At 42.7% G+C, this 20,060-nt stretch overlaps 1 protein-coding gene across 1 annotated transcript in view; it reads right to left on the minus strand.

The window, feature by feature from the left end:
* LOC139270573 (uncharacterized bromodomain-containing protein 10) overlaps positions 1-20,060 on the minus strand; it is a 277,635-nt gene that overhangs the window by 58,110 nt on the left and 199,465 nt on the right. The window contains exon 3 of the mRNA XM_070888451.1: positions 11,558-13,005. Within this exon, the coding sequence (XP_070744552.1) occupies positions 11,558-13,005 (1,448 nt within the window). The remainder of the gene's footprint in view (positions 1-11,557; positions 13,006-20,060) is intronic.

Below are 20,060 nucleotides of genomic sequence, written 5' to 3' on the forward strand. Positions count from 1 at the left end.
GATTTAATGTAGAGCTGTAAAGGGCCAGCTCCTCTCAGCTCCACAGTAACAGTGCAAACTTATCTGTTGTGTTTCGTCCACCATATTGTACCCTTAGGCGCATGTTTTATGTCTGTAAAACCGGGGCAGTGCAATCCAATTTCTAGGCCATAAAGTTTAAAACCAATGTTACAATTAAGTTGCTGACATCTTGAAGTGCTAATGGAGGATTTATCCACCAATGAGACAATAATAGTACTATAAACGGAATTACAAATCTCAAACTGCAAACAGAACTAAACAAGGAAGCATAAACAGGACGGAGTTGCTGAGCCACAAGGACTGCATGCGGCCCTGTACCTGTACTACTGAATCATACCAATGAAGGTCCCAGGTTGGAGCCCTGGTCTGTGCTAAGTTAACTGATTTTAGCAGGGGTGGCAGTGGAAACACAATTGACATCAATTTCCCTGGAATAGGGTCATTCAATGACCCTACTTGTAGTAGATGTTACGAGGATTACATTCAGCTTTCTCATGGTTTAACATCCATTTTAGGTGGCAGGCGGACGAGAGGGCTGTGGCTGGCGAGATGACCAGGGTCAGGGACCTGCTTGATGGCGGAGGAGTGGGCTGGATGGCGCCAGACGTGCTGGCACAGCGCCTAAACTGGGCTGACGTCTGGCGCGCGGCCGATGCCACCAAGTCGCTAAAAACAGCTCTAGGCCCTGACTCCGTTAGGTGTATCGAGGAGGCTCAAGCACGTGGGGAGATTCCGTCCGAACTGACCCCCTTCCGGACGGAATTCCTCATCGGCGCCAAGCCCCGAAACCTCCCTTGGGAGCCGGCGCCTCACAACTTGAGCCTCCTCGGGGAAATCCCCTGTGTCCTTCAGTTCTGCGCGGAGGGGTTTCCTGTACGGGCTGCTCCTGCACATTCTCCACCTTGCCATCCTCGTCTGCCGTCCGGGCACGCCATGGCACACCATCTTGCCGTCCGGAGAAGGCGGGGGGCCCTGATGGAGTGCACTCTATGCGGGAATCCTCCCACTATTTATTGGGGACTTGGCCTGGAGGGTGGTGCACGGAGCAGTCCCGTGCAATAAGTTTTTAAGTCTGTTCACGGGCTCCCAGGCTACTTGCAATTTCTGCGGTTACATCCAAGCCAGGGTGTCCCTGGAGATGGAGCACGCGGTGCTTGCGGCCTTCCGCGAGAGGTGGGCACCGGAGGGGCTGGAGTGCATCATCACCCCCGGCAACTAAATTTTAATTTGATGTTTTGTCTAAAGTTTAATTTGTATATTGTGCCGGTTTTAGTGCCCTTTTAGCCAGGGGGCACTTGTATAATTTGTGTTTTTGTGCCCTCAAAAAAACAAAAAAAGCCAAGGGGGTACTTATTTGAAAGTGTTTGGTGTGGACCCCCCTTTAATCAGGGGGCACATGATTTAATTGATTACAAAAGAGTTGTAGACACTGATTGCCCAGGCTGAAACATCAAGAATGTCCACTTGGGTGAAGTATGGACTAGCTGCCAGTACTCCCAAAACAATACCCCAATATGACTCAGCATCTTCAGGGGAGAGAATGGGGAAAAAAAACCCAAGGAGCACCAAAATAAAACAGAAGCAGCAGCAAAAGCTCCAAAGAAAAAGGAAGGTGGTCTTAGAGCATATAGTCAGAACGCCCCATTCAGCATAACAGACCAATTAGTCCCAATTAATACCTGAAAGACAAATTGCAAAACTAGTTGAATGAAGATTCCAGGATTTCTCAAGTTGTTAGTGATTTAAAAACAAGTGTGGGCTCACATTCAGCTTTTGATGAGAGTAAGTTGCTCTTGCACATCGAATTAAATTAACCCAGAAAAAAAGTAAAACTGCACACTTTTACAGATGTCAGATGGACAAAGATGACACCACCTGCTGGAACAAAACAAAAACACAAGAAAAATTGCCCTATTCAACATTTAATACATTACTACCATTGTTAGGTATAACGTTACAGGCCTGCCGTTCAAATTCCAAGACAGTATTTTTGATGACTTCAATTAAAACACTTATCCTGTGGAAGGATATTTTGTGCATGGTGGGGGCTCTCTTGTACTATAAACTTACAACCCTGCACACATTTTAGGGGCCTTCTGCATAAATCCAAGATCTAGACATGATGCCAAGATTACAATTACAGCGAAACCCGGATACTTAATGACAGTCCCAAATAACTTACAACAGCTACAAACTGCCGCATGAAACCACAGACACTCGCAAATTACAAACTACGGACAGCCTTCAATGCACCAAGTCGGTTTACAACTTAAAACACCAGACACGCAGGTATGTGCAAGATGGCAGTGGGCGAGAATAAAACGCTTGTGTAATGAAGATCTGTACCCAGCATGCACAGGAACTCCTTTATCTCCGGCATTGAATGCTTGCATGGCTCGATCACTGTGATAGAGGGGCTTGTCTGCCGCTTTGGATGCTGGGTAGAGAGATCGCCATTACACAATAGCCAGGATATGCTGGTTGGTCGGGGGGGGCTGGAGTAATCGGGGGCACTGAAATCACATGAGGGTGGCTGAAATTCTGCAGGAGGTGCAAGAATAAGGGGAAGAGGAAGACAGGGGCATTTTGGGGGGGGGGGGGGGGTGGGGGAAGATATGGAGAAAATGGTTTGCTTGTCCTCAGTTTCCCCTCTTCACCTACTCTCAGGTGGCCTCCTGGATCTTGGAACCTTTCACACAACAGCTGCCAGCTCAAAACCACAAATAAAGATTCTCAGTACAGGGGACCCTACCTTTATAAGGTAAATAAACAACATTTGTTGAGGTCATGGACTTGATATTAAATAATCTGGTGTCATGTGATCAGAAGTCATGTGGTCAGAACATCAGGAGATCAAATCTCCAGGAATACTTCCAACCTGAGTTGGCAACCCTACTTTACCAGTACATCAGGTACTGATGCGCTGCTAACAGCCCTCTACCTACACCCCAGCATTTCAAACATTTGCAGCTGCAGCACATGGAGGGAGGGGGCCCCGGACAGGGGTCTGCAGGACATTAATGTCAGCTGTGGCTCAGGGGTAGCACACTCGCCTCTGAGTCAGAAGGTTGTGGGTTCAAGTCCCACTCCAGGGACTTGAGCACATAAATCTAGGCTGACACTCCAGTGCAGTAGTGAGAGAGTGATGCACTGTGGGAGGTGCCGTCTTTCGGATGAGACGTTAAACTGAGGCCCCGTCTGCTCTCTCAAGTGGACGTAAAAGCTCCCACGGCACTATTTCAAAGAAGAACAGGGGAGCTATTCCCCTGTGCAGGCTGCCAACAGAGCAGATCCGTGAATTAGGACATTCCTCCCTCAAACCCAACGAACAGAAAATGAACTAAAATCACATCCCGCTGGCAAGGCTCCAGAATTAGATCACAGGTGAGGCCGAAAGAAGAAAGCATGCTGCTGGAGATACAGCCAATCCTGGAATATTCTGCTTTACTGCATATACAATGGCCATTTTGAAAGTAAGGACACCTGCAAACAAAGGACACCTGATGGAAGTCCCTTCGGTGTCTCTAATTTACAGGTTTCACTGTACAGGTACAGCATCCAAAATCCGGGAGTTCCGGAATCGGATTGATTGGTGGCAGGGTTGTCCAGAATCTGGACCCGCCGACCCTGGGCCTCGTCTCACCGCCGCCGTTGTCCGACCTCAGACCGCCCCTCACCACGCCGCCACCCGACCTCGGGCTTCACCTCGCCGCCGCTGCCCTTACCTCGGGGCCTCGTCGCCGGCCCGTCCGATCAGCTCCTCTTCAGCGGCAGGGCCCCGCCCGTAACACTTTCTCGGCGGCGGCGCCCCACCCGACGGCCTTATCGATGGGGCCGGTGACCCGAACAACGTTCCGAAATCTGGAAATACCTGAACCTGGACTCGGGTGTTTTCGGATTCGTGACATCAGAAAGACTTTTAAAAGTCCGGCAAAACACAAAATCCGGAACGGCCTCGGTCCTGAGGGTGCCGGATTCGGGACGCTGCACCTGTACTATAATCATGCATTTTTCAGGTTTGATTGTTTAACTGCCAATCAAAATGAAACCTATGTAATTATTTTCCTAGTATGTAACAAAATACCACCTGTCATCGACACCAACTTATGGAAAAAAATTATCTATTTTCTACTTGCAGATATAATGGCAACTTGTATGTAACTATTGTTGCTTGAGTTCAATTATAGTATAACCATCATGCTCACTAATTTAATATAATTTCTTCATTAAATCACTATTACATTAAACAAATCTGCACAATTTCCACAAGAACACAATGCGTTCAGCCTGACTACCTGCATACCAAGATCACTGCCTTCCAACACTGCGAGCCTCACCATGATAACGCAAACACTCATTCATAACTTCACGAGTTTGAGGATTGATTCGTTTTCTCCAATGTCCATCTCCTGGGCCGCTCCACTTTCATCTTCAGAAATGCCAAGTAAACCAGAGTTCTCCAGCCCAGGTCCTCTACTGGTCAAAATCCTGCACTCACCAACTCCACTGTGCATAATCATTCTGAATTATTTATCTGAGTCCCAACGAGATATGATTTCAAATCTCATTTTCAAATCCCAGCTAGGGAATCTACTCCAACCATACATTCCAACATGAATGTTCCATTCGTGTGACTCCAGGTTACTGCTTGTTCCCCTTGGATTCCACAAGAGGGCAATATTTTAGCTATTATCATGCGCCTCTCTTGCAGAATCCTCTTGAAACTTTCCAGCTTCCTATTCCCTGTTTCTACCTTCAAAAGCTTCCTCAAAACCTATCCCTTCAGTCACACCCATCCCCACATGCCATTACTTTCTGCTCAGTGTCCTCTCTTCCCCACAGAGATGAGGAGCGCCACATAAATGTAAGTACCCTGTATTTATTTTACAGACATTTAAAAAATGCAGGCACATTGGTACTAAACATAATGCTTGCTAGGAAGCAAGGTCAAACCATTAACTACAAATCTGAGAGTTTAATGATACAAAACATTATCAAGGCAGAATGAGTGAGTACTTGGGAGAAAAGTGCAAGCTGATTAGAGCTTCAAGCATGGTTTTGTGAAAGTTAGGCATAGATGTTAAGGATTTTCTTGGGTTCAGCATCACCAGCCACGGCTGTAAGCAGACCTCTTGTCCCCTACAATCCACAGCATACATTTTCCTGCCCAATATCTGGGTAAATACTCGCACAAGTGAGGAATCAGATTAGAGAATCCTTACTCTGTGAAACTGGCTACTGGACTGTATCATGTGTCACCAACTGATTTTCCATTCTTTGAAAAGCAGACATAATATACACTCTTACCAGAGACTCAGGCTTCGAACCAATAAATTATATTTTTAACATTTAACCAAGAGTTTTGGGAGGGAGAGAGAGTAACAAAGCATTACTAAGGTGACATCAGGGAAAAATAGAAAAAAACCAAAGCTAAACGCACTATATCTGAATGCGCGAAGGATTCGCAACAAAATAGTTGAATTAATAGCGGGGACAGAAATTAATAGGTTTGATCTAATAGCAATTATGGATACGTGGTTGCAAGGTGACTAGGGTTGGGAACGAAATATTCCAGGATACTTAACTTTAAGAATAGATAAGCAAAATGGAAAAGGAGGAGGGGTAGCCCTGATAATAAAGGATGGGATAAAGACAGTAGGAGAGAAAGGATCTTAGCTCAGAAAATCGAAGTAGAATTAGTTTGCGTGGAGCTAAGAAACAGCAAGGGGCAGAAAACATTGGTGAGAGTTGTTTACAGGCTCCCAAACAGTAGTGGTAATGTAGGGCACAGTATAAATCAGGAAGTTAGAGGTGCATGTAACAAAGGTAATACAATAATTATGGGGGACTTTAATCTACATCTCGACTGGGCAAACCAAATGTGCAGTAATAGTGTGGAGGACGAATTCATGGAATGTATACAAGATGGTTTTCTAGATCAGTATGTTGAGGAACCAACTAGGGAACAAGCTGTTTTAGATCTAGTATTGTGCAATGAGAAAGGGTTAATTAATAACCTTGAAGTAAAGGGGCCTTTAGGGAAGAGTGACCATAATATTACAGGCGCAACCTCCCTAACCCGGAAACCTCGGGACTGAGGCAATTCCGGATTTCAAGTATTTCCGGATTTTGGAACATAATTCCGACGTCCCGAATCGGGAAACGCCTGGGCTGAGGTTCGGGTATTTCTGGATTTCGGAACAGAAATCCAAAGTTCCGAATCCGGAAACCCTTGGGCCGACTTTCGTGTACCTGTATTTTCCGACAGTGCACCAACCCGATCAAGGAGGGACCCACCAGAGGCAGTGGGTAGAGGAGGAGCAGCCAGCCCCAGGACACAGCACGCCGACCCGACCTAGGAAAGAACACCGGAGGTAGTGGGGAGAAGAGGAGCAGCCAGTCCCAGGACACAGCATGCCGACCCGACCTAGGAAAGAACACCAGAGGTAGTGGGGAGAAGAGGAGCAGCCAGTCCCAGGACACAGCGTGCCGACCCGACCGAGGAAAGAACACCGGAGGCAGTGGGGAGTTACTTTGCTTCCTATAAAAAAAAAGTCTGGTTTATTTCCGGATTTTGGACGACCCCCTCTCCGATCTGCACGATGTCCGGATTTCAGAACATTCCGATTTTTGGAACTCCAGACTTGGGAGTTGGCACCTGTATAGAATTTTACATTAAGTTTGAAAGTGAAAGCTAAATCCGAAACTAGGGTCTTAAATCTAAACAAAGGAAACTACATAGGTATGAAGGGAAAGTTGGGTGAGGTAGATTGGGAAACTACATTAAAAGGTATGATGGTAGATAAGCAATGGCTAGCATTTAAAGAATTAATACATAATTTGCAATGAACATGCATTTCTTTAAGGCACAAAGACCCCACAAGAAAAGTGATCCAACCGTGGCTAACGAGGTTAAAGATAGTATTAGATCAAAGGAAGAAGCTTATAATGTCGCCTAAAAGAGCAACAAGCCTAAGAATTGGGAGGATTTTAGAATTCAGCAAAAGAGGACTAAGAAATTGATAAAGAAATGGAAAATAGAATACGAGAGTAATAGCGAGAGACATAAAAACACTGTAAAAGCTTCTATAGGTATGTGAAAAGGACATGATTAGCAAAAGTAAATGTTGCTCCCCTGTAAGCTGAGACAGGAGAAATTATAATAGGGAATAAGGAAATGGCAGAGAAATTAAACAAATACTTTGTGTCTGTCTTCACGGAAAAAGATGCAAGAAACCTCCTGGATATAGTGGAGAACCAAGGATCTAGCGAGAATGAGGAACGGAAAGAAATTATTAGTAAAAAAAATAGTACTGGAGAAATTAATCAGACTGAAAGTCAATAAATCCCCATGACCTGATTGCCTACATCCGAGGGTTTTGAAAGAGGTGGCTAGAGATAGTGGATGCATTGGTTGTCATCTTCTAAAATTACATAGATTCTAGAATGGTTCCCGCAGATTAAAAGGTAGCTAATGTAACCCCACTATTTAAGAAAGGGGGGAGAGAAAACGGGGAACTACACACCAGTTAGCCTGACATCAGCAATAGGGAAAATGCTAGAATCTATTATTAAGGATGTGGTAACAGGGCACTTAGAAAACAATAATAAGATTGGGCAGAGCGAACACTGATTTATGAAAAGGAAATCATGTTTGGCGAGTTTTTTTTTAGGTTGTAACTAGAAGAATAGATAAGAGGGGGAACCAGTGGATGTGATGTATTTGGATTTTCAGAAGGCATTTGATAACGAGTTACACAAGAGGTTATTAACAAAATTAGGGCTCATGGGATTGGGGGCAATATACTAGCATGGATAGAGGATTGGTTAACGGACAGAAAACAGAGTAAGAATAAACGGGTCATTTTCAGATGCCGCAAAGATCGGTGCTTGGGCCTCAGCTATTCACAATCGATATCAATGATTTGGATGAGGGGACCAAATGTAATGTATCCAAGTTTGCTGATGATACAAAGCTAGGTGGGAATGTAAGTTGTGAGGAGGATGCAAAGAAACTTCCAAGGGGATATAGGCAGGCTAAGTGAGTGGACAATAACATGGCAAATGGAATATAATGTGGAGAAATGTGAACTTATCCACTTTGGTAAGAAAAATAGAAAAGCAGAGTATTTTTTTTTTTTTAAATGGTGAGAGATTAGGAAGTTTTGGTGTTCAGTGGGACCTGGGTGTCCTTGTACACGAATCATTGAAAGTTAACATGCAGGTACAGCAAGCATTTAAGAAAGCAAATGGTATGTTGGCCTTTATTACGAGGATTTGAGTAGAAGAGTAAAGATATTTTACTGCAATTATATAGGGCCCTGGTGAGACCGCACCTGGAGTAGTGTGTACAGTTTTGGTCTCCTTACCTAAGGAAGGATATACTTGCCACTGAGGGAGTGCAACAAAGGTTAACCAGACTGATTCCTGGGGTGTGTCTTATGAGGAGAGATTGAGTAGACTCAGCCTATATTCTCTAGAGTTTAGAAGAATGAAGAGGTGATCTTATTGAAACATACAAAATTCTCACAGGGTTTGACGGGGTAGATGCAGGGAGGATAGTTCCCCTTGGCTGAGAAGTCTAGAACCAGGGGTCACCCTCTCAGAATAAGGGGCCTCCTATTTAGGTCTGAGATGAGGAGAAACTTCTTCACTCGGAGGTGGGTGAATTTCTGGCATTCTCTACCCATGATGTGGAGGCTCAGTCGTTGAGTATATTCAAGACAGATCGATAGATTTTTGGATATTAAGGGAATCAAGGGATATGGGGATAGTGCAGAAAAGTGGAGTTGACGTAGATCAGCTATGATCTTATTGAATGGTGGAGCAGGCTCGATGGGCCGAATGGCCTATTCCTGCTTCTAATTCTTGTGTTATGTTCTTTAACAGTGTAACAGTGAAACATACAATTCTCTACTCTCCTCTATACCGAATAAAGAGCCCACTAACTTTCCCTTTAAACATAGATTTGAAATAGAAATTTACTTGCTGCAGCTTCAATCTGACCTATTGCCCATGCTGGTTTTACACAAAACTAAAGGAAAACAGAACACCCTGGTCATTGGCTGCAAAAGGAGACATACCCTATTGACTGCTCACACGAGGCCAAATATAACTACATAATGGGAGATCTCTGGCCCCTCTCAATTATCTCAGATCAACTATTAACCATCAATATTGAAATTCTAGCCAGTCTTGTTTGTGATTGATCGATCAAGCCTATCGCATTCAAACAATTAATATTCAAGACAACCCATTGTGCTTGCCACAGAAGTTGGCATGTGGAACCTTCCTGCCTGGTTGGAGCCAATGGTCCTTCTATTGCAAAATAGTGCTGTTTCTAGCAATAATGAATCCACATCAAAAGTTCAATACAGACAAAAAGTAATTTTGTATCACATTAGGTCACATCTAAAACTAAGTAGAGTTCTTACAGTTACTGAGGTGGTGGAGAGAGGAGGATCAATAGATCTCATATTCCTGATTCTCAGCATACTTCAATGAGACTTCAAAAGATTACCAGCTAACATTGAGATGCATAAAATTAAAAGGCAACTGTGTGATATGGATATGAAATTGTTTGGAAGATTGGAGGCCCAGTTGGGCTGCAAAAAAACAATACATTCTTGGATTGGGTAGCAATGTTCCCCAGGGATCAATGCTAGTACCCTAGATTTTCACTGTATATAAATGGCCTGGATTTGGAAATAAAGGGAAGTATATCAAAGTTTTTAGATGATATTAAACTAGGAGGTATAATGAATTGTGAAGGAGTGAGCATAAAATTGCAAAAGTACAGCTAAATTAAGCGAGTGGGAAAGTAATGCTAGATGCAATTTATTGTAACAAATTGAGAGACAAGATTACCTAGATAATAGGGCTAGTGAAGATATTAGAGATCATAGGACATTGGGATATCACTAGGAGTAATCCAAAAAAATCAAGAGTTAGAAGAAAACTGTAGCAAACCCTCAAACATAACACTTGGAGAAAGTCCAACAACAATTCATCAGGATGATAGCTGGGATGAACTGACTTGGCTATTATGATAGACTGCTAAAGCTGAATTATATTTCTGGATACTAGGGGGTTAATGGGTGATCTGACCGAGTTACTTAAAATGAAAATAGGCAAGGGTAGTTAGGAAACAACTCCTCTCCAGCAAAAAATTCTCGAACAAAGAGACAAGGGTATTAAAGACATTGAGAAAAGACAAGGAATTGAGATTAAAATGATACAGCTGCCATTGCAAACAAAATAGCACAGGAGGCTTGATGGACTGAATGGCCGAATTAGCTTCCGCGAACACAGCTAGAATTTCCTGCAGCTGTTTAGTGTCATTTTTTTTAAACATTTTAAAATGTGTCCCTTTTCAATCATCTCCTGAAGGTGACACGAGGCACTTGAATAAGAAACATAAGAACATAAGAAATAGGAGCACAAGTAGGCCATAGGGCCCCTCGAGCCTGCTCCGCCATTCTATAACATGGCTTCTACGTCAACTCCACTTTCCCGCCCTATCCCTTGATTCCTTTAGTGCCCAAAAATCTATCGATTTCAGTTTGAATTTACTGAACAACTGAGCATCCACAGCCCTCTGGGGTAGAGAATGCCAAAGATTCACAACCCTCACTGAAGATATTTCTCATCTTAGTCCTAAATGGCCGACCCTTTATCCTGAGACTATGGCCACTGGTTATAGATTCTCCAGGTGAAACAGCATCTCAACATCTACCCTGTTATGTCATCTAAGAATTTTACACGTTTCACTTGTGCTGGGTTAAGATTCCACAGGTATCAGTATATCTCTGGCATCTCACCCAAGTGGTTTAACCTGGGACCTTCATGACTTGTATCATCCAGTATATTTGGTGTTTTACGTCATCTCCAAATTGTACTAAGCTGAAAGTTTTATCCCATGTGAGCTGAACTATGCAAGCAAACCCTTACCTTAAAAGACTCCTCTAAGTTAAGGTAACATTATGCACTACTTTATAACTGTCTCCAGCCAGACCCTATGATCCTGTGAATGCACAACAGATAGCCATTTCTAAACATGAATAAAAAGCTTCCTAACAGCACAGAAAATAATTTAAATATAAACTCAAATTGCAGTGACTTCTGCCAAATCTTTTCATGCTTCAACCCAAATCAACCATCTTTAAACTGGTCATTTGCTATGATTATACAATTACAGTATTTGCAGATCATACATTTAAATGTAGCAAAACTTCTCAACGGTATATCCAAAACCAATTCAAGCACAGGTTGAACATGTTACCTGCTGATAAACTGGAACCAGCATTATGATGCATTTGCAGCGGTCACCTATGGCAGCTAACTGAATAAACATATTCAAAGGGCCCAATGTTTATTCTCTATTTATGTAACACGGACTAAAGACTGTTATAGCAATGAATTTCAGGTGCACCGTTAAGATTTGGGGCAAGAAAAAAAAACTTCAAAAAATGTACTCTAAATAGCTTCACGTATCTTTTCATTTACTTACAAAAATAGAAAACAAGAGGCCACTAACCAGACTTGTGCTTTTTGTGTTTTGTTTTCTTTTTTAGCAATAGGGATTTCTTCTGGATCCCTGGCTTCCGAATCTTCAATGGATTTTGACAAACCATATCTGGCCTCAACTGTGAAATCTTATTCATCGCATCTTTCAGTTTCTTCTTTTTCTTCTTCTTTTTCTTGACATGCAGCTTAACCATCTCGAGTTCCTCAATTTTTCCCAAGAAATGTTTTGCAGAAATATTATTTAATTTACCAACCAAAAAGCTTACATCCAAATTTTCAGTGTGGCTCCCATTAATGAGTGTTTTGCAGCTTTTGATTGCCTTCTCGGTCAATGGTTTCACACCCTTTCTTAGCTCAGGGTCATCTGTACAGAATTCCCCATTTTCAGTTATCCTAATTTCTCCCGGGCTAAGAGGTTCCCCATAGCCCACGACTTCTCCAGGGCTAGCAGGCTTCACTAAGTTTTCTTTACAGGAACCAACATTTTCTTTTTTCACGGCTGAAGTTCTATGGTTTTTACATTCACAGTTGAATTTTATTTCTTCTTCAACTTCTGGAGAAAGAAATTGGGGATCGGATTCCACCCCGACATAAAAATCCTCCAGGTCGCTAGAATCAACTCCTTCATTCGACTTTTGAGAATCATTTGTTGTTTTGCTCGTGATTTCCTTTGCATCCCTTTTTGGTTTTTCATGGCTTTCAAAAGAAAGTCTTCTTGCCTCCTCTGATCTCTTTTGTGACATCCTGTAGATTTTGATCGGTGGAATAGGAAACTCGGGGGGTGGAAGAGGAAATTGTTTGTAAATCCGCAAGTCTGCGCCACAAAACTGTGGGAAATGGATATAGGCATTCTCATGAGAATCATAGCCCAATACCACTTCCCTGCATTCATGGATGGGCTGCCCCAAAACAGCATCTTGGACCTCTTTCTGAGTTTCATACACATAATCACTCAAGCCCTTCAGCAGCCAAACTCGTTTGTAAAATGTAATCTGGTGGAAAGCCTTGATCTCCAAAGGGCTCGTTTCCCCCAGAACTTGGAAAAACTGTGGACTAAGGCCCAGCTTCTCAGCCTGATGATTGGGATTTTCTGCCTGGCTGACCATTGCATACCAATGTTGTACTCTTCGTTTCAGTGCTGCCTCCCACATTCTGTAGGGCAAAGGTGGCTTCCGGTGCAAAGTTGCTCTGCGATGGTGAGGGCTCAGTAAAGAAGTCATTATCTTAGCCAGAAAACCACTACACTGGGGCATTAGAAGGCAACGTTCAAGGTCAAAATAGACAATTTCAGGCAAATTTAGGATCTGTTGAGCCAGGCACAGGAAATGACCAATGGCAGGTATCTCCCAAAGTGTCTCCATGCGAGTAGGTTCAGCCAGGGCTCGGAGATCCTTCTCCCATTCTTCGATCTCTTTTTGGACAGCTTCTTCTGCCTCTTTCCTCTCCTGTTCACGCAATCTGGAAATGTAAACCCCCCACAACATTAGATTAACAAATGAAGATATCTACAATCCCATAACAAGCACATTGTGCATAAAATGCTGGAAATGCAGACACCAGTTAGTATCTGAAAAAGGTTTAATGTTTCATCCTCATCAGGGATTCTGAAAAAAGTCCACCCAAATTTCACTTTTGTATGCTGATTGATCTGCGCTGCATTTCCAGAATTTTAAGAATTCAGCATGAATAATTAACGTCATGTTGTTTCACTTGTAAATCTGTGCACTGATTTAAAACATTTTCTTTTATTTTGTATACGTGGTATAAAATGAGGGTGCAGCCAGAGATAACCGTAAGATGTCCCACAACCTAGTTGTGGGCACAGATGATTTCAGAAAATTGCACAATGGTACTAAAAAACACCATAGGTAGGATATGGGTTTGCAGCTGAAATTCTCCAATCATGATGCTGCTCTCAGCCATGCTATTCTCAGGCAAAGCAATAAACAGATACTTCTGCACTTGGAGGCAAGAAATTGAAAGTCATCAAAGGCTGTTTCATGAATCTTCGAGTGGCCAGGTTCAGGTACCATTGCCTTCTGACCACCATGTTGATCAAGAACAGAGACATCAGAAAAAGTAAGAAATCTTTTAAAAATAGTGATAGAATTTTATTCCTCACCTTCCTCAGTTTATCCATTGTGTTTACCATAAGATTAATTGCACTAATGCTTGGATCTTAGTCTTTACTCGGTTTAGCTTCAGATTATAAATTATTTTAGCATGTCAGAATAGAAATGCAGATTTGAAACAGTACTCAAGTTAAATACATACATTACAAACAGTATGTGGTTATTGCATAACTATATGCAAGTTTAATTTAAATACAGGTATTGCATCAATATTTGTTAACATTCAATTTAAATTATTCACAAAAATAAATTTATTCAAACACACGGTCTGGTAATCAAAAATATCTGGTTATACATTTAGATAACTTCAATTGTACCAACTAATTATTTATGCAAGTATGGCGTGCTTAGAAGTCTGCTTTTATATTGATTTATGGCTTGTGGCTAAACGCCTATTTTTATTAAGTACCTCTTTTCCCCCGTCTAGCTGTTCCATGGTCTCAAACAATTTCAATAATTCACAGTAAAGATGTAAAGCAAAAAGTGATTCCCTTTAGATCGATACCATTTGAATATAAATATTATGTAAATTAGTACTCCAGTTGGAAAAGCAGTTATTAGGATGACACAGCAGTATGTGTTAGTAAACTGGCTATACATCAGCAGAGAGCAGGGACAGAGTGATTAACAAAATGGAGCTGGAGAGGCTAGTAACAAAATGGAGCTATAGGCCAGTCTATAGAGTGGAGCGGGCAATCTGTCTGCTGACAGTTCCTTGCAGTGTACAGAGCAGGCAAAAAAAAAAAAAATCAGTACTTCAATACCAATCTTACGCTCAAGACATCAATTTAGAAAGTATTCTTTTTTCTACATCACTATCTGAAAGCCAGAGAAGTGAATAATGCTGTTAAAGATACCACCTCAATTAATACAAAACTGGTTTGGGACATCACTAAAAAAAAACCCTGTTGTATACATCAAAAAAAACTGTAAATGTCACTCAAATGAAATGTCAGACAATGTTTTATTTTGAAAGAAAAGAAAATTCCCCTCTTCAAAGCAGATTTTTTCCAGATCCAAGAGGACTGACTTTGATGCATCGAACAATACTGTTGTTGACCTGTGACTGTAAAGGGCCTCCTAGCAACGAACTTGATCTTGCCTCTGATTTTCTTTTTCTCCCTGCCACTCAGGAAATGCCTCAATGGCCTGGTTGAGATTGGAAAGACACTGGGGAAGGGGATCAGAGTCTAACCAAAATGTAATGCAGCATATCATCATCATAGGCGGTCCCTTGAACGAGGATGACTTGCTGCCACGAGTTCACAGGTGTTTCAATGAAGGACATAGAAAATAGGTGCAGGAGTAGGCCATTCGGCCCTTCGAGCCTGCACCACCATTCAATAAGATCATGGCTGATCATTCACCTCAGTACCCCTTTCCTGCTTTCTCTCCATGCCCTTTGATCCCTTTAGCCATAAGGGCAATATCTAACTCCCTCTTGAATATATCTAACGAACTGGCATCAACAACTCTCTGCAGTAGAGAATTCCACAGGTTCACAATTCTCTGAGTGAAGAAGTTTCTCCTCATCTCAGTCCTAAATATCCTTAGACTGTGACCCCTGGTTCTGGACTTCCCCAACATTGGGAACATCCTTCCTGTATCTAACCTGTCCAGTCCAGTCAGAATCTTATATGTTTCTATGAGATCCCCTCTCATTCTTCTGAACTCCAGTGAATACAGGCCCAGTCGATCCAGTCTCTCCTCATATGTCAGTCCTGCCATCCCGGGAATCAGTCTGGTGAACCTTCGCTGCACTCCCTCAATAGCAAGAACATCCGTCCTCAGATTAGGGGACCAAAACTGAACACAATATTCCAGGTGAGGCCTCACGAAGGCCCTGTACAACTGCAGTAAGACCTCCTATACTCAAATCCCCTAGCTATGAAGGCCAACATGCCATTGCTTTCTTCACCGCCTGCTGTGCCTGCATGCCAACTTTCAATGACTGATGTACCATGACACCAGGTCTCGTTGCACCTCCCCTTTTCCTAATCTGCCGCCATTCAGATAATACTCTGCCTTCATGTTTTTGCCACCAAAATGGATAACCTCACATTTATCCACATTATACTGCATCTGCCATGCATTTGCCCACTCACCTAACCTGTCTAAGTCACCCTGCAGCCTCTTTGCATCCTCCTCACAGACAAACTGCCACCTAGCTTAGTGTCATCTGCAAACTTGGAGATATTACACTCAATTCCTTCATCTAAATCATTGATATATATTGTAAATAGCTGGGGTCCCAGCACTGAGCCCTGCGGCACCCCACTAGTCACTGCCTGCCAGTCTGAGAAGGACCCGTTTATCCCTACTCTCTGCTTCCTGTCTGCCAACCAGTTCTCTATCCACGTCAATACATTACCCCTAATACCTCATACTTTCATTTTGTACATTAATCTCTTGTGTGGGACCTTGTCAAAAGCCACTGGTTCTCCTTTGTCCACTCTACTAGTTACATCCTCAAAAAATTTGAGAAGATTTGTCAAGCATAATTTCCGTTTCATAAATCCATGCCGACTTGGACCAATCCTATCACTGCTTTCCAAATGTGCTGCTATTTCACCTTTAATAATTGATTCTAACATTTTCCCCACTACCGAAGTCAGGCTAACCGGTTTATAATTATCCGTTTTTTCTCTCCCTCCTTTTTTAAAAAGTGGTGTTACATTACCTACCCTCCAGTCCATAGGAACTGATCCAGAGTCTATAGAATGTTGGAAAATGACCATCAATGCATCCAATATTTCTAGGGCCACTTCCTTAAGTACTCTGGGATGTAGACTATTAGGCCCTGGGGATTTATCAGCCTTCAATCCCATCAATTTCCCCAACACAATTTCCTAACTAATAAGGATTTCCTTTGGTTCCTCCTACTCGCTAGATCCTCGGTCCCCTTGTATTTCCGGAAGGTTATTTGTGTTTTCCTTAGTGAAGACAGAACCAAAGTATTTGTTCAACTGATCTGCCATTTCTTTGTTCCCCATTACAAATTCACCTGATTCTGACTGCAAGGGACCTACATTTGTCTTCACTAATCTTTTTCTCTTCACATATCTACAGAAGCTTTTGCAGTCAGTTTTTATGTTCCCTGCAAGCTTCCTCTCATACTCTATTTCCCCCCTCCTAATTAAACCCTTTGTCCTCCTTTGCTGAATTCTAAATTTCTCCCAGTCCTCAGGTTTGTTGCTTTTTCTGGCCAATTTATATGCCTCTTCCTTTGATTTAACACTATCCCTAATTGCCCTTGTTAGCCATGGTTGAGCCACCTTCCCCATTTTATTTTTACGCCAGACAGGAATGTACAATTGTTGAAGTTCATCCATGTGATCTTTAAATGTTTGCCATTGCCTATCCACCGTCAAGCCTTTTAAGTATCATTCGCCAGTCTGTCCTAGCCAATTCACGTCTCATACCATCAAAGTTACCTTTAAGTTCAGGACCCTAGTCTCTGACTTAACTGTGTCACTCTCCATCTTAATGAAGAATTCTACCATATTATCGTCACTCTTCCCCAAGGGATCTCGCATAACAGTGTTGCTAATTAATCCTCTCTCATTACACAACACCCAGTCTAGGATGGCCAGCTCTCTAGTTGGTTCCTCGACATATTGGTCTGGAAAACCATCCCTTATACACTCCAGGAAATCCTCCTCCACTGTATTGCTACCAGTTTGGTTAGCCCAATCTCTAAATAGATTAAAGTCACCCATGATAACTGCTGTACCTTTAATGCATGCATCACTAATTTCCTGCTGGTTGCCATCCCCAACCTTGCTACTACTGTTTGGTGCTCTGTCTACGACTCTCACGAGCGTTTTCTGCCCTTTGGTGTTCCGCAGCTCTATCCATACAGATTCCACATCATCCAGGCTAATGTCCTTCCTTCCTATTGCGTTAATCTCCTCTTTAACCAGTATCACTACCCCACCTCCTTTTCCTTTCGGTCTATCCTTTCTGAATATTGAATACCCCTGGATGTTGAGCTCCCAGCCTTGGTCTCTCTGGAGCCATGTCTCCGTAATCCCAATTACATCATATCAGTTAACAGCTATCTGCGCAGTTAATACATTCACCTTATTATGAATGCTCCTCGCATTGAAACACAGAGCCTTCAGGCTTGTTTTTTTTAAAACACTCTTTGTCCTTTTAGAATTATGCTGTATGTGGCCCTTTTTGACCTTTGCCCTTGATTTCTCTGCCCTCCATTTTTCCTTATCTCCTTTGACTCTTAATTAGAAGAAGAAAACCTTTGGCTAACATAGATACCTTAAATTTGGTGAAAGAAAAACCAGAGCTACGTGTTTTCTGGATGTGCTGCTTCTACATTGAAAGCACCAGTAGTATCACTGGAAATGTGCACATACAGCAGTTCAAAATGTCACGTTCACAACTACACTACCCAAATATTTAAGGAAGGTTTGCGCAGGGAGGCAATATTGGTATGTTATCAGCAGAACCTACCCACAGACATCTGCAGCTTATGGAGCTAGATGAGGCTATTTAAGTTTGCTACGGCTCAGTACTTAAGCACTGGAGGCCCCTTAAAAACTAAAGAGAATGAAGTAGGGCCATTGTTCAAAGTTACTGAGATTGAGGACATTTTAAAATACGGTGTGCGCATGCATCTCATGACACTATCCACTTTTTGGAGTCAAAAAATTACCAGTAAAATAAAGAATCAATAGAAAATACATACTCAGTCCACAAGTGTGATAGAATTAAACCAACTTTTTTGTAACCACAGGTTAGAACATCTGAATTCAAACAGCAGGCTCCAGTGATCAGAACAAACAAGGTTCTTTTGTTAAAGCTATTTAATACAGTCGGCTTTCCTTTTTAAAATGAATATTCTGGAAACAGGTTGGGTTAGCCAATGACAGAAATACCACAAAGCATTATACCATGGAGAGAGAGGACACAGAACCCGACACACTATTTGGCAAAACATTGTGGGGCTGAAATTACTCACCTCTGGAAATGGGGTGCATGCACCCCGTTCCTAGTGATTTCACCGCTGGCCTCGAGCAAAATTCTGCTCTTTGGCTTTTTTCCCGGAAGTCGGTCATAATAGGGGCGGATATGCGGCTGTGAGCACACGAGAGGCAGAAGTTGGGGGTTGCGGAGTGGCCGCCGCAATCAGTCATCAGCGCAGCGCTAATGACGTCATCATGGCGGCGCATCACCATGGCTCTCCCCTTCACTTAAAGTGGAGAGCTTGCGCGATTTTTAAAGTTCAGTCCACTGGGCCACCAGGGAGGGTTTCTGCCGGACCAGCAGTCTGGCACCCAAGAGGGGGTGCCAGGCTGCTTGTTGGCAGCCCAGCCAAACCCAGGGGCATAATTGTCGGCCCGACATGGCAGTCGTTTGACAAAAGAAAACATGGCGGAAGTGGCAGTGCGTCCTCCCCTTTAATGGGAGCTGCACCGCCATTTTAGAAGGCCACAGCCTCATTGCACCTCCTGAGAAAAGCACCTCCTGGCGGGAAGAAGATTTTCTTGGCGGAATTTCACTATCAGGGGAGAGTAACATTGGCACTGCACCATCTGATGACGCACTTAGTACGGATCGGCAGCGGTGGAGCGGTGTTTGGGGGGATGGGGGAGAAAGAGCGGGTCACCGCCAGGAGTGGAATTTTTAAAATAGCAGCCACTACACGAAGAATTGGCGGCCATTGCACTCCGCAGCGTGGCCGCCAATTTCTGGTGGTAACAGGTCTTAAGGAAAGGAGCAATTTCGGCCCGTGATTCCAATCTCAACAGGAGATAGTGGAGCAAGGAATTAAAAAAAAATGAATTCAAGGGAAGAGTGCAAATATTCACCATGAGCGATTCAAACAGAAGCCTAAAAGCTACTCACCCACTCGCATGATAGAACAGTGAATTGGCAGGAATTAAAACGGTTTGGGACAAAGCCTGAGGAAACAACAGTGTATATATGCACATAAGCATACTTTGGTGAAGTGAAAAGAACCAAATGATTTATTGAAGTGTGGACTCTTATCACCAATGACATAATATATAGATTTTTTAAAAAACATCAATCAGGTAGAGGTAAATCTATATATTCAAAAAGTATATTTTTTACTTTGCACAATTATTATGGAATTTTTAAAATTTCGATACCAAGCAACAATTGTAATACATTATATTAGGCTAACATTGTTTTAAAAAAAACAAATGCAGCTCTCTACAAAAATGATATCCTATCTTTAAAGAAATAATCGGAATTTTCACTTCCTTGAGGATATTTTAGAATCGGAGGTGTGTCACAGTAACGAGACTATCGGTTTACGTAATTCTGCACTGGCAAACCTCCTGTACATTTCGAGGCTCCGAACCGCTTGAACTTTTGGCTCAAGCAGGATCAGTGTTA

This window comes from Pristiophorus japonicus, chromosome 1 (genome assembly GCF_044704955.1).
Source record: "Pristiophorus japonicus isolate sPriJap1 chromosome 1, sPriJap1.hap1, whole genome shotgun sequence".
Classification (NCBI taxonomy): Eukaryota; Metazoa; Chordata; class Chondrichthyes; family Pristiophoridae; genus Pristiophorus; species Pristiophorus japonicus.